The sequence below is a fragment of the Myotis daubentonii genome, chromosome X (genome assembly GCF_963259705.1).
Source record: "Myotis daubentonii chromosome X, mMyoDau2.1, whole genome shotgun sequence".
In the NCBI taxonomy this organism is placed as follows: domain Eukaryota; kingdom Metazoa; phylum Chordata; class Mammalia; order Chiroptera; family Vespertilionidae; genus Myotis; species Myotis daubentonii.
The window spans coordinates 5,134,925-5,148,340 of record NC_081861.1 but is presented as its reverse complement, the minus strand read 5'-3'; the positions used below and the strand labels follow the sequence as shown (position 1 = coordinate 5,148,340).

Below are 13,416 nucleotides of genomic sequence, written 5' to 3'. Positions count from 1 at the left end.
GGCATCCTGCTGGGGAGACACCGGCAGCCCCAGCACCAGGACACCCCGTGTGCAGTGACACCTCCAGGGTGCATCCCTAGGTGGTCAAGGTGAGGCAGCTTCAGGAAGCAAAAGAGGAAAAGCTGGGATGGGAAGGCCCTCGAAAAGCCAGCCCCAGAGGAATCCCCTCCAAGCCCAGAGGCCCAGGCGGAGCAGCTGGCTCAGGAACTGGCCTGGTACGAGGAGCAGCTAGAACTGGGCCTCAAGATGCAGAGACCCAGCCTGCGGGCTCTCAACACAGCAGCCCACTCAGCCCACGTGCAGCCTGTAGGTGAGACCACCAGAAAGAAGATCCGAAGGGTCTGCAGGCCCCGCCTAGAAAGGGGAACCAAGGCCACCCTGAACATTCCAGATGAAGAGTTTAGGTTCAATTTCATTTAGCCTCTCCTCCCATCTTGCAACTGCCCCTCTCCCCCCAGGGTGTAGGGGTTTGCCTGGAGTGCATTTAGAGGGATGTGGGTTTGGTCTGTGCCTGGAGAGTCAGTTAACCTGGTGCCATGGCTGCTGGGCAAATGTGAGGCCAGCATATTCAATACTCTCTGACAAGCACAAGACCCCATTTGTAGGTTTTCAGATGAATGGTTCCTGCTGCTAGAAGAGGAAGGTCCATTGAAAAGGCTTCTGCATGCCCTGACCGGTTTGGCTCAGTGGATAGAGCATCGGCCTGCGGACTCAGGGGTCCCTGGTTCGATTCCGGTCAAGGGCATGTGCATTGGTTGCAGGCACATCCCCAGTGGGGAGTGTGCAGGAGGCAGCTGATCGATGTTTCTCTCTCATTGATGTTTCTGGCTCTCTGTCCCTCTCCATTCCTCTCTGTAAAAAATCAATAAAATATATTTTAAAAAAAGAAAAAAAGAAAAGGCTTCTGCAGTCAACTGAAGTGTCAGCATGTGGCAGGAACGTCTTGCTATGTTTTCAGGGTTAGACTACGTGGCTGAGGGTGAGGGGGAAGCTGCATAATTGCACATTGGTGCTCACTTAGGAAAGGCATGCTGTTACATCGGATGGTGCTTACGTAAAGAAAAAAATAGTAAAAATAAAAACAGAAACAAAACAATAAAAATGGAAAAGTAAAGTAGAATGATGGTTGCCAGGAGCTAGGGGAAAGGGAAATGGGAGTTGTTTAATGGGTATAGATTTTGCAAGATGAAGTTCTGGAGATTGGATGTAGAACAATGAAAATATCCTTAACACTACTGATCTTGTACACTTAAAAATAGTTAAGATGGTAAATTTTTTTAAAATTTTTAAAATATATTTTATTGATTTTTTACAGAGAGGAAGGGAGAGAGATAGAAACATCGATGAGAGAGAAACATCGATCAGCTGCCTTCTGCACATCTCCTACTGTGGATGTGCCCGCAACCAAGGTACATGCCCTTGACCGGAATCAAACCTGGGACCCTTCAGTTCGTAGGCCGACGCTCTATCCACTGAGCCAAACCGGTTCCGGCAAGATGGTAAATTTTATGTAATGTGTATTTCATTACAATTAAAGTACATGAGCCTAGCCAGTGTGGCTCAGTGGTTGAGCATTGACTGATGAACCAAGTGGTCCCCGGTTTGATTCATGGTCAAGGCACATGCCTGAGTTGCAGACTCTATCCCCAGTGGGGGGCGTGCAGGAGGCAGCTGATCAATGATTTTGTTTCATCATTGAGATTTCTCTCTCTCTCTCCCTCTCCCTCTCTGAAGCCAATAAAAATCTTTAAAAAAATAGTGTACAATTAAATGTTTTTTTAGTATACTTACAGAGTTATACAACCATCACCAGAATCAGTTTTAGAACACTTTCATAACCCTCAAAAGAAACCCCATACCTCTTTTCAGTCATTGCCCTTTTCTTTCTCCTCCTACCTCAGTCCCAGGCAACCACTAATCTACTTTTTGTCTCTACGGATTTGCCTATTCTGCACACATCATACAAATGGAGTCATACAATATGCAAGTGGCTTCTTTCACTTAGCATACTATTTTCAAGGCTCTTGCCATTGGTTGAGATGACAGAGACAGGAGGGTATTTGAGCCAGGGAAATTCCAGAGATCTGTTTGGATGGTCTACATTTGAGATGCCTTATGAGAAAACATGTCAAACAGGCCATAGTATATATATGAGTCTAGTGTTCAGGAGAGGTCTGGCATAAAAGCCTAAATTAGTGGATCTTCCAGAAAATTTGCAATAATTAAGGCTATGATACAAGATGAAGTCACTTAAGGAGACAATATTGTCTACAAAATTAAGGGGGCCAGGATCATCCCAAGGATACTTCAATAATATTTGGAAATTGGATAAAGATGATTAGCCAGAGATGTCAGAGAAACCTGAGAGTTGAGAACAAGAGACTGTGGAATGTGCTGGGCAATCACAGGAGAGGGATAGGGAAGTAAATGCTGCTTTGGCAACACTATTACTTATCTTGTTGATAAGTAATAATCTGGTTGAGCAGTCTCAGAGATATGGGAGTGACAGAAGCCAGACTGAATTAAGTTAAATATGATCTGGGACATGAAGAAATGTAGCATGAAGAAGGCCAGAAGACTGGCTTTGTTGAGGAGCATAGCAATGGAGTCCTCCATGGATGATGACAACACAGTACATGAAACCATCTGGCCACCAGTAGGGGAACAGCTGAACAGTGCTACATTTATTCCATGGAATGCCATGAATCAGTTTAAAAGGATAAATAAGCCGAAACCGGTTTGGCTCAGTGGATAGAGCATCGGCCTGCGGACTGAGGGGTCCCAGGTTCGATTCCGGTCGAGGGCATGTACCTGGGTTGCGGGCATATCCCAAGTAGGAGATGTGCAAGAGGCAGCTGGTCGATGTTTCTCTCATCGATGTTTCTAACTCTCTATCTCTCTCCTTTCCTCTCTGTAAAAAAATCAATAAAATATAAAAAAAGGATAAATAAAACAGATGTCCACTATATATAAATAACTTTTGAAAGAGAGAGACAGACACATCGACTTGTTGTTCCACTTATTTATGCACTCATTGGTGGATTCTCATATGTGCCCTAAACTGGGACTCAACCCTTAACCTTAGTGTAATGGGAGGATGCTATAATCAACTGAGCTACCTGGGGAGGGCAAAACACCAATTTTACTTTGTAAATAAAGAGCTGGGTGGGAAAATTCCATCCCTGTTTACTCAAAGTCAAGGGTGGATAGTCTCAGCTGTCAAGGTCTCCAAGATCGCCTCCGCCCGAGGGCTCCCACCCTGTCTTCTCTCTAGGAGTCTGGGAGAACAAGGTATTAACAGAACGCGGCCACTCTAGCCCACCTCGGAGGTCCAAGTCTCGTTTGCCCAGAAAGTTAACTCCTCATGCTCTTCAAGCTGAACCAAAGTGGTAAATCCTCGGCCCTTTCTCACTTAGCCAGGGAAAGGCTCCCTCGCCCACCCCTCTTCATTTCCCTCAAACACTCATGACCACGCGAAGCTTCCTCCCCTCTCTGCGTCCTCCTAGGAGAACGCAGTTTTCATTCGCGTTGTTCCAAAACCCCAAAACCGGAACAAGGAGGGCTATGGCCTCACCTTCCAGCCACGATGTGTCATTTCCGGTGCCAGGCTCCCTCCCCCGGAAGTGAGACCTGATGTAAACAAGGGAGCCGGGTGTCAAGGCCCTGGAGGTCAGAAAGCTGTGCCGCGGGCGGCACCCAGACCTGGGCCTAGGATCGGGAGGCGGGAGCGGAGGTCTGGTGAGTACAGGTGGCGGGGAGCTGGGACATAAGTCCAGAACTGGTCGGAGTTTGCGGGGTGTGCTGGGAGGCCTTTTGAGCAAGGGTCTTGGTGGTTGAGGGGATCTGGGACAGCGATCTTGAATGGGTGCTTGGAAAGAGTATGGGTGCTATCATGAACGTGAAGAAATGCTGGGCAGCGGGCGCTTTGTGCGAGGCAAGGTTCTTGGGTGGTGCGGATCTTTGAAATGGGAGTTCAAAAAAAGGGTGATCTTGGAAGGTGGAGCTGTCAAAAGAATGGCTCTTCGCGAGTAAGGTGGTACCCGGCAAGAAAGGAGGTTTGGGCTCTTGGGGGATGGAGAAGGGTAAGCCTGGGCAAAGTTCCTGGGGAGATCAGGGTTTGAAGGGAGTATGGGAGCTCTCGGACAGGAAACTTAAGGAAGTCCGGGACAGGATGGGGGATGAGTTATCCCAGGTAGGGGTTTTGGGAGGTGTGTCCTGGACAATGGCCTTAAGGGGGTATAGGTGCTCTGGGGAGAGGATAAGTGGTCTGGAGGAATCTGTCAACATAAGAAACGTCCAGACCTGTTGAATTTTTATTTTACTTAAGCCAAAACTGACTGCAATTGCCAGGAAATAAGATCTCAAATGTTTTGGAGAATAAGAGTTTGCAGTTTCTTTCATGCATTTGAGATTAAGGCAAGAACTTAAGGAAGATTACATGAAGGTGGGAGAAAGCAAGGTGGAGATCGGATTAGAAGGGGTCTGACAGGTGGCATTTCAAAGGCATGTTATCCTAGATAAGCAGAAACAATGGACAGGGCTTGCTTAAGACAAAATTAAGCCTTTTACTAAAGAAGTTATATGCCTGTGGTGTGACTACCCATCATGACCTGCCCAGTTAGGAATTTATAATCAGATCACCGTGAGGTTACTTTCTTTTTTTAAGTTTCTTTAAAATATATATTTTATTGATTTTTTACAGAGAGGAAGGGAGAGGGATAGAGAGTTAGAAACATCGATGAGAGAGAAGCATCGATCAGCTGCCTCCTGCATACCTCCTACTCAGTATGTGCCGCAACCAAGGTACATGCCCTTGACCAGAATCGACCCTGGGACCCTTCAGTCCGCAGGCGGATGCTCTATCCACTGAGCCAAACCGGCTAGGGCCTGTGAGATTACTTTCTGTAGAACCCCTTTTTTGTCCACAAAGCACAGGGAGGGGGGGCAGGATTCCTGGGGTAAGTCCAAGCCAACCCATGTTGGAGTCATGGACAGTAGAGCACATGGAAGAAGCTGTCCTCCAAGGGGTAAGGGACTTGGAGTGATAGGGGATCCTGAGGTAGGGTCTTTAGGGTATAAGGGGATCTAGGGAAGCATCCAGGCTGGTCCTTATGGGAGGAAGTTAGCATGACATGAGAAGGGGTCATCTGGAGGTAGGCTGGGATCCTGAAGGAGTTTGGGGAAGCCTGTGAGGAGGGAAGGTGTGAAAACACTGTCGAGTGGTGGAATAGGTTGCAGGGGTTCTGAACAGTGGACCAACCATAGTTGGTCTCAGGCCCAGGTCATGGAGATGCAGGAAGAGATGGATGTTCTAGCACCCTCTCCCCATTTGTTGACATGTGGAGTTGGGTGCTAGGGTCAGGTATGAAGATGAGAAGTGGGTGGGGGGTTGATTCCAGGCCATGTTGGGTATTGGGGCCAGGATTGCCTGGGGATAGGGAGGAGATATCACTGGGGCAATTACTTTCTTTTTTTTAAGGGGGAGGGAGTGGGAGGGGGCGCGGAGGAAACCTTGTTACAACATGGAGTTTCGCGGATGGGGCAATTACTTTCTTACTACTTTCTGACAAGCAGCCTGTGAGGGCTGGGGAATAAGAAGGAGGTAGAGGGTCCAGGTCAGGGTAGCCAAATGTGAGAGGTTCCTGGCCATGCTGTTTGGGGTCTTGGGAGCTTAGAGTGGAGACCCCAGGACTCTCTGCCCTGTTTTTGTCTTTACAGTCATGCTGTGGTTAGTCGGTAGCAGAGTGGGAGGAGAAAGAAGAAATCAATTAGGGACAGAAGTTCTAGGACTTGGAGGGCAGACCCCAGGACTCTTTCCAACCCTATCCCCATTTGTATCCAGGGAAGCAATCCTGAATCATGACTCAGCAACCACTTCGAGGGGTGACCAGCCTGCGTTTCAACCAAGACCAAAGTGAGAGACTTTTACCTGGGAGGGAGGGAGGGAGGGAGGGAGGGAGGGAGGGAGGGAGGGCGGGCCAGAGGTGGGTGTTAAGCAGCCTGTCCTAGCTTCCCACGTGGGCATCCTTTGAGGCAGCCTGGATTCCTCCCATTCCCTAGGCTGCTTTTGCTGTGCCATGGAGACAGGTGTACGCATCTACAACGTGGAACCATTGATGGAGAAGGGGCACCTGGGTGAGCCATCAGTGGGGAAGAGGCAGTGGGTAGAAGGGCTGGGCTGGACATTGGCTTTCACCCTTGCTGACACCCTGGTCCTTGTCCAGACCATGAGCAGGTGGGCAGCATGGGCCTGGTGGAAATGCTGTACCGCTCCAACCTGCTGGCCCTGGTGGGTGGTGGTAGCAGTCCCAAGTTCTCAGAGATCTCAGGTAAGTACCCTCATCTCATCCACCCTTGGCCCAGATTCCCTGGAATCGTGGCCCCCTCCAGGCACCCCAAGGCACTGGCAGATGAAGACGTCAGAGCACCTTAAAGTCTAACAGTGAGGCCTACAGCTTAGAAATCATGACTCATAGCTTAAGAAGCTTGATGTTCTGTCTTAATTTAACAAACATTAATTGAATGTCTCCTGTACACCATGTCTTTACCTATAGGGTACTTGTTGTGAGCCTGGTACTGTTCTAAGTACTTTATGTGTATTAACTCATTTAACCCTCACCATAACTCTATATGTGGTAGGAAGTATCAATATCCCATTTCTACAGATGAAGAAACTGAGGACCAGAGAGATTGAGCAACCTATCTAACCAATAGGTTTTAACATAATTTTTTATGTATATGTTTTTATTTATTTTTAGAGAGAGAGGAAAGGAGAGGGATAGATAGAAACATCGATGAGAGAAAAACATCATTGATCTGCCTCCCGCACGCCCCCTACTGGTGATTGAGCCCACAACCCCGGCATGTGTCCTGACTGGGAATCGAATTGTTGACCTCTTGGTTTCTGAGTCAATGCTCAACCACTGAGCCACACTGGCCAGGCTATGTCTGAATATCTTGAAGCTATCTCCCCAATGCTTACTTGCCTTGAGTCTCAAGTGCCAGATTGTTTTAAAGGGATTTTTGTTGATCCCACTGGGACATGGCAAGAGACTTGCCCTAGGCAAGTCAGGGAGCCTAGGATTTCTCACAAATCTTGGGAGTATAGGGACTAGGACCCTAGAGGCAGAAATAGTGACAGGATTAAGTCCCGGCTTGCTTGCTGATGGGCTGTCAAGTCCTTCAGTGAATACTCAATCCCTTCAAGCCTCAGTTTCCTCACTTGTGAATGGGTGTAGTAGTTCTCATGCTGTGTGAGGCTCATATTGGGTATTAGTGAGAGGTTAAACAAGTGGGTGGAAGTCCCATGGGGAGGAGGGGTGGGTTTTGTATCAGCAGGGCTGTCCCTCAGCTTAAATCTTGGCCCCCAAAATGCACCCAACTGCCCAGCAGTGCTGATCTGGGATGATGCCCGGGAGGGCAAGGACTCCAAGGACAAGCTGGTGCTGGAGTTCACCTTCACCAAGGCAGTGCTGGCTGTGCGCATGCGCCATGACAAGTGAGCCTGAGGAGGACTGGGGGTGGGGGAGGCAGGAGGTCCCCATAGCAGGTGAGAGGGTTAGTTCTGCCTGAACATCTGCCCTCCCCTCATGGCTGTTGTGTGTAATGTGATGCCTACAGAATTGTGATTGTGCTGAAAAACCGCATCTATGTGTACTCCTTCCCTGACAATCCCCGGAAGCTGTTTGAGTTCGACACCCGGGACAACCCAAAGGGTAAGAAGACCCAGATATGCAGGAATAAGGGCAGGAGGCAGGGGATGAGGTGGAGAGAAAGAAATGAAGAGAAAATGGGAGGGGTACACAGAGAGAGAAGCAGGGAAAAAGGGGTATGGAGAGTCTTTGCATAGAGATACTCAGATGGCCTGGGACACACATACAGGGGTGGGCAAAAGTAGGTTTACAGTTGTTCATATGAGAAAAGACATGCAAGTTCTGATAATTACAAGACACAGGATTCCTCAAAAGAACGTCCCAATGCAGCTATAAACCTACTTTTGTTGCCAACTCCTGTACTCCCCATCTATTCATCTTTCCATCCCTTAGCCAGTTCTCTCTCCCAACCCTTAGCCCTGCCCCACTCATGTGCTCCAGATGGCAGAGCAAACATACCTAGTAAGCACATAGGTGGGTGTGTCAGGGATCCTTGGGCCTCCTGGGGCTGCCACAGCTGCGTAGGGAAGAAGGGAATATTCCTCACTGGTGGGGATCACAGCTGAGGCCAGCACCCTGAGGCTTCTATAGGTAACGTGTATCATGGAAAGTTAAAGTCCAGCCCTTATCCAGCTCTGTCCATTCTGAGCCCCTGCCTGGCCACTGCCTCCCCTTCACCAGCCCCTCCTACTTCATCCTCACACCCTAGGGCTCTGTGACCTCTGCCCCAGCCTGGAGAAACAGCTGCTAGTGTTCCCAGGACATAAGTGCGGGAGTCTGCAACTTGTGGTGAGTTGTCCAGTGGGCAGAAGTGAGTAGGTGGGTAGGTTAGTTCTCCCTGTAGACTCTGGGACCCTTCCCTCCATACTACCCCAAGCACAAACTGCTCCTTCCCATCATAGGACCTGGCAAGCACAAAGCCAGGCACTTCATCTGCGCCATTTACCATCAACGCACATCAGAGCGACGTGGCCTGTGTGTCCCTGAACCAGCCAGGCACCGTAGTGGCCTCGGCCTCTCAGAAGGGCACCCTTATTCGCCTTTTTGACACACAGTCCAAGGAAAAACTGGTGGAACTACGCCGAGGCACTGATCCTGCCACCCTCTACTGGTGAGCACAGGGTATGCATAGTGGGCCAGCGACTCCACACCATATGACAGGTAGGCACAATAGCTGATTTATCTTCCAGCATCAACTTCAGCCATGACTCTTCCTTCCTGTGCGCTTCCAGTGATAAGGGCACGGTCCATATCTTTGCCCTCAAGGATACCCGCCTCAACCGCCGCTCTGCGTGAGTACCCCCTCCCCCTGTCCCACCCTGCCATGTCCCCATACCCCTGCCCATGTACCCTACCTCGGCTTAGTCAGTACTGCCTGCAGGCTAGCTCGAGTGGGCAAAGTCGGGCCTATGATTGGACAATATGTGGACTCTCAGTGGAGCCTGGCGAGTTTCACAGTGCCTGCTGAGTCGGCCTGCATCTGCGCCTTCGGTCGCAACACTTCCAAGAATGTCAACTCTGTCATTGGTAAGTGGGAGGAACCCTTGACTGGGGGTATTGCATGGGCAAAGGCCTGCAGGTTGGACCTGAAAGAATTTTAGGGAATAGGAAGCATAAAGAAGCTAGAATGGGTGGTTCAACTCCATTATCAGTGAGGGGAGTGGCATGCGGGCAAAGGCCTGGAAGGAGATTTGTAAGCCATGGGATGCCTGATTTCAAGTGTGTGGCTTTGGCAGCCTCTAACTTTTTTACTGATCTTCCCCCCCTCCTCCAGCCATCTGTGTAGATGGGACCTTCCACAAATATGTCTTCACTCCTGATGGAAACTGCAACAGAGAGGCTTTCGATGTGTACCTTGACATCTGTGATGATGATGACTTTTAAGGACCCCGTGGGTTGTGCTAGGGACCTGCAGTGGCAAAGTGCAAAGCATTTATGGGAGTGGGAGTGCTGAAAGCCACCAGCCAGCAAGCACTAATGGGGCAGGTGCACACTTTCCACTCCTCAGAGCAATGCCTAAACAGCTCATTTCTCCCAAGTACTTCTTGTGTCCTTAAGGACTGTGTGCCCACAGGGCCAGGCCAGGGACCCAGAGGGGCAGCAGATGCCCTGGGGCTCCCAATCTGGAGAAGTGTACTAGGGCCCCAGAGGAAGTGCCCTAATCCAACCTGTGGGGATAAAAAAACTTTCCCAGAAGGAGCCAATCACTGATATGATGAATTTGAATAAAAATTAATAGTATTTATGGCTGGACCTCGGGGGTGGGGCCTGGAGTAGGTGAGGCTGAAAAGGCACTGCAGGAAATGTCCAGGAAAGGTGTGACCTACTTGGACAGGAAGGAGGTGGGATCCTGCTCCGGCCCTTCTGACAGTCCCTGCCATCATCTCTGCTTAGTCCGGATGTCTGGCTACTGTTGTGCTGCCAGCGCCACCGGGAACAGGGCCCCTTGGCGCCCCCACCTGGGAGTGGATGGGAATGCCACGCTCCGCTGCCTATATTTAGTTTCATGGCAGTTCCGGTTCTGGCGTTTGTATTTCCGATCACGTGTTTTGCGCCTGCGTCGTCCACCTGGGTGGATAGGGTAGCAGAAGCCCCGCCCAGACTCCATTTCCCGGTGTTCACCGCGGTGGCGCGGGGTGTAACGGGTGTTGTAGTTCGGCTGCTCTTCTGGCTGGTCCAGCTACATCGACTAGCAGGATGTCGGAGGTGCGGCTGCCACCGCTACGCGCCCTGGATGACTTCGTTTTGGGGTCGGCGCGTCTAGCGGCCCCGGATCCTTGCGACCCGCAGCGATGGTGCCACCGTGTCATCAACAACCTTCTCTACTACCAAACCAACTACCTTGTCTGCTTCGGCTTCGGTCTTGCCCTGGCTGGGTGAGGGAGGGCGGGAGGGAGGCGCCAGTTGGCCGGGGACGCCTGCAGGGCGTGGAGGGTGGGCCCGCGGGATTCTGAGAACCGGGAAGGGTAGGAAACCTGGGTGGGGGGCTGCAAGGCCCGGAAGGGCAAATTCAGCAGAGATAGAAAGCCTGAGGGCCTTGGGAGTGGGGACTTGGAGGGAGTGGGACCTAGTTATAAGGAGGCCCTGGGCCTGGTTCAGCCTAGCCGAGGGGGTTAGTGGGACTGGAAGGAAGACCTGGGGAGAATAGAGATTGTGGAACTGAAGGGGAAACGGCTGGAAGGTGGACCTGAAGATAAGGAGAACTTGAAAGTGGGACGTGAGTGTGTCTGGGATGGTGGGGCGATGTGAGTGATGGGGCTGGAGGCCTTAGGGCAGGGACAGGGATAACCCTGTGGTCATCCAGGTACTTGGGGAACTTGGGCCAAGAGAGAGGATCCAGGACTGAAGGCCTGCGACCCGACAGGGTTGGAGAGCCTGGAGGAGGGACTTGGGTGGGGATGTAAGATGAGAGTAGGACCTAAATCCTGGAAGAGGGTCCTGTAAGGACCCAGGGCCTGGGAAGAGGGAAATGTGTGGACACAAAGGCCTGGAAAAAATCTGCAAGGGTTGTGCTCCAAGGGTGGGTTTGGGGGCAGGATGGGGTGGTGTACTGGAGGCGGGGTGCTGTAGGGACAGAAGGAAGGAGTCTATCTGGATGGGAGCGCCTGGAGCTCAAAAAGATGGGGCTGTAGGATTGAAAAGAAAGGGTCCAGGGCTCCTGGGAGTCGGAAGTCCTGGAGGGTGGACTTAGAGACAGGGCTGGCCAGAGTATTTCTCCGGCTTGCAGGGTCCGGAAGGGGGGGACCAAAGCTCTAAGGGCCTGGGATCTGGTGCACGGTGGTCTAGGAAGCTTGGAGGCCGGGCGGCCCTCCCCCAACTGGCTGACTAGCTTAGTTCTATTGTCCCCGCAGGTACGTGCGCCCGCTGCACACTCTCCTAAGCGCACTGGTAGTGGCAGTGGCCCTCGGGGTGCTGGTGTGGGCGGCTGAGAGTCGCGCGGCCGTGCGCCGCTGCCGCCGCAGTCACCCCGCCGCCTGCCTGGCTGCAGTGCTTGCCGTTGGCCTCCTGGTCCTCTGGGCGGTGGGCGGCGCTTGCACTTTCCTGCTCAGCATTGCCGGGCCAGTACTTCGTGAGTCTCCCCTACCCTGAGATACCCGGGAACAAGGCCAGCGCGTGCGCGTGGCGCCAGGCCGGCCCTGCCCTGGTTCTTGGGGAGGAGGGGGGGCTGGGAGACTTGGCGGGCAAGGCCACACCCCTTTACAAAGCACCTTCCTTGGCTAAGTTCTCCTCTTCTGGGAACAACTCTTAATACCGCCTTTCCGGGCCTCACTCCTGGTACTAAGTGCCTTCCACCAGCCACGTCCCGGTTACCGCCAGCCCTCCCCCGGCCACAACCCTGTTACAAAGTGTTCCACAGCCACAGTTTCAGGGTCAGAGGTGTCCTGTCCACTGACCATTCTATTGGCCTGACCACTCCAGTTCCTCTGTGGGCCCCCATTGGCTAAAGGCTGATGTCCCGTTCCACTGACCCCACTCCTTTTGGTATTGCCCACAGTGATCCTGGTGCACGCCTCACTGCGCCTGCGCAACCTCAAGAACAAGATAGAGAACAAGATTGAGAGCATTGGTCTCAAGCGGACACCAATGGGGCTGCTACTGGAAGCACTGGGACAAGAGCAGGAGGCTGGATCCTAGGGCCTTGGGATCTATCTGTACCCATGACCTGGAGAATCCCAACCCCAACCCCAACCCATAACCGGGATTTAGAGCCTTTTCCCAGTCCTTAAAATAGGAGCCTCTTGCCCAGTTAAAAAAAGCAGGGCATTTGTAATGCTCCCCCTACCCCACCCCAGATCCAAAACTAGGATATCCCTCATACCCAGTCCCCATTGCCTAGGGGAACAGAGTCTTCCCCAGCCCTGAACTTGAGACACAGAGCCACTCATCCATCCAGCCCAGAAGTGGGGCTTAGAGATTGGAGCATCCATGGCCAATATCAAATTCTGGATGGAACCCTCCCACAAACCTAATCTGGGACCCACTTGTCTCCCATGCTGAGTCCCAAAGCTGGGGTGTGGGACCGAGACATTCTCAAATCTTGAGTCTTAGATCAAGGCTTTTCCAGACCACACCCCAGCTTTGAACCCAGAACAAGGCATTGCCAAATCTTGACCCCAGGACCGAAGTGTTCTCAGTCCCCTCTGGGTAGAAGTCAGGTATCCTGATCCTGTTGAACCCTTGGTCCCCAGTAACCCCAACACTCACCAGTCCCATTTGCCTCCCTTCAGCTCTGCTTAGGGATTCTGCCCCTCGCCCCCCGCCCCCCCCCACACACACACACACAAGTTCCACGGTGGTGAGGACCATGGGGTGGGGGTAGCGCTGACCTGGAATGAGGCATATATATCAGTGTTATTGCAACAATAAAAGCTGTTACATCGCTCAAGCCAATTGGGCCTATCATAGTGGCCTCTGCTTTTCAATTCTGCTAGATTCTTTATGACTGGGTCGGTCTCTGTCAAATATGTGGGCTGATGGGGTGATCTCTCCTTCCAGGAACTTGTTCACCTCTGGCATTTACACACAGGGAGTTAAGGGCATGCAGTGTTCCCATTTTCATTTGTATTACTAAGGGCTCTTGTTTGGCGTAGGCTAGAAATCTGGCCACAGACAGGCCAAGAAGTTGCCCCACATCACAAAACCAGTAAAGCCAAAGCAGATGACATTATCACAGGCTGTTTCCATGGTGTTCTATTTTTTCATAACATGGTGTTATAAAAACATATCTGGTCTGAACTATGGGTGTGGGCCCCAAGGCAAGGCA

General features: G+C 51.5%; 2 protein-coding genes across 5 annotated transcripts; both read left to right on the top strand.

The window, feature by feature from the left end:
* The first annotated feature begins 3,587 nt into the window (after positions 1 to 3,587).
* WDR45 (WD repeat domain 45) lies at positions 3,588 to 9,893 on the top strand. Of its 4 annotated transcripts, none has more exons than XR_009450649.1 (11): positions 3,588 to 3,738; positions 5,843 to 5,914; positions 6,061 to 6,135; positions 6,225 to 6,329; positions 7,390 to 7,498; positions 7,621 to 7,715; positions 8,362 to 8,441; positions 8,555 to 8,763; positions 8,843 to 8,944; positions 9,039 to 9,179; positions 9,427 to 9,893. XR_009450649.1 is itself a non-coding variant. In XM_059679450.1 (11 exons), exons 2-11 carry the CDS (start codon positions 5,860 to 5,862, stop codon positions 9,534 to 9,536), a joined length of 1,083 nt encoding a protein of 360 aa, XP_059535433.1. In that variant the 5' UTR covers positions 3,588 to 3,738; positions 5,843 to 5,859; the 3' UTR covers positions 9,537 to 9,893. The 4 variants fall into 4 exon arrangements, 3 of the variants coding, with proteins under 3 accessions (XP_059535433.1, XP_059535432.1, XP_059535434.1); XM_059679450.1 differs by having other exon boundaries at positions 7,393 to 7,498; positions 9,034 to 9,179; XM_059679449.1 differs by having other exon boundaries at positions 9,034 to 9,179.
* A 24-nt stretch (positions 9,894 to 9,917) lies between these two features.
* Positions 9,918 to 13,043, top strand: PRAF2 (PRA1 domain family member 2). The gene is made up of 3 exons (XM_059679452.1): positions 9,918 to 10,528; positions 11,504 to 11,721; positions 12,148 to 13,043. Exons 1-3 carry the CDS (start codon positions 10,350 to 10,352, stop codon positions 12,285 to 12,287), a joined length of 537 nt encoding a protein of 178 aa, XP_059535435.1. The 5' UTR covers positions 9,918 to 10,349; the 3' UTR covers positions 12,288 to 13,043.
* Positions 13,044 to 13,416: the final 373 nt, after the last annotated feature.

Coding starts and splice junctions, on each gene's coding strand:
- WDR45 (XM_059679449.1), top strand. CDS start 5,860: ATGACTCAGCAACCACTTCGAGGGGTGACCAGCCTGCGTTTCAACCAA. Junction 6,136..6,224: donor GATGGAGAAGGGGCACCTGG/GTGAGCCATCAG, acceptor GTCCTTGTCCAG/ACCATGAGCAGGTGGGCAGC. Junction 6,330..7,389: donor CAAGTTCTCAGAGATCTCAG/GTAAGTACCCTC, acceptor CCAACTGCCCAG/CAGTGCTGATCTGGGATGAT.
- PRAF2 (XM_059679452.1), top strand. CDS start 10,350: ATGTCGGAGGTGCGGCTGCCACCGCTACGCGCCCTGGATGACTTCGTT. Junction 10,529..11,503: donor TTCGGTCTTGCCCTGGCTGG/GTGAGGGAGGGC, acceptor TTGTCCCCGCAG/GTACGTGCGCCCGCTGCACA. Junction 11,722..12,147: donor CATTGCCGGGCCAGTACTTC/GTGAGTCTCCCC, acceptor TATTGCCCACAG/TGATCCTGGTGCACGCCTCA.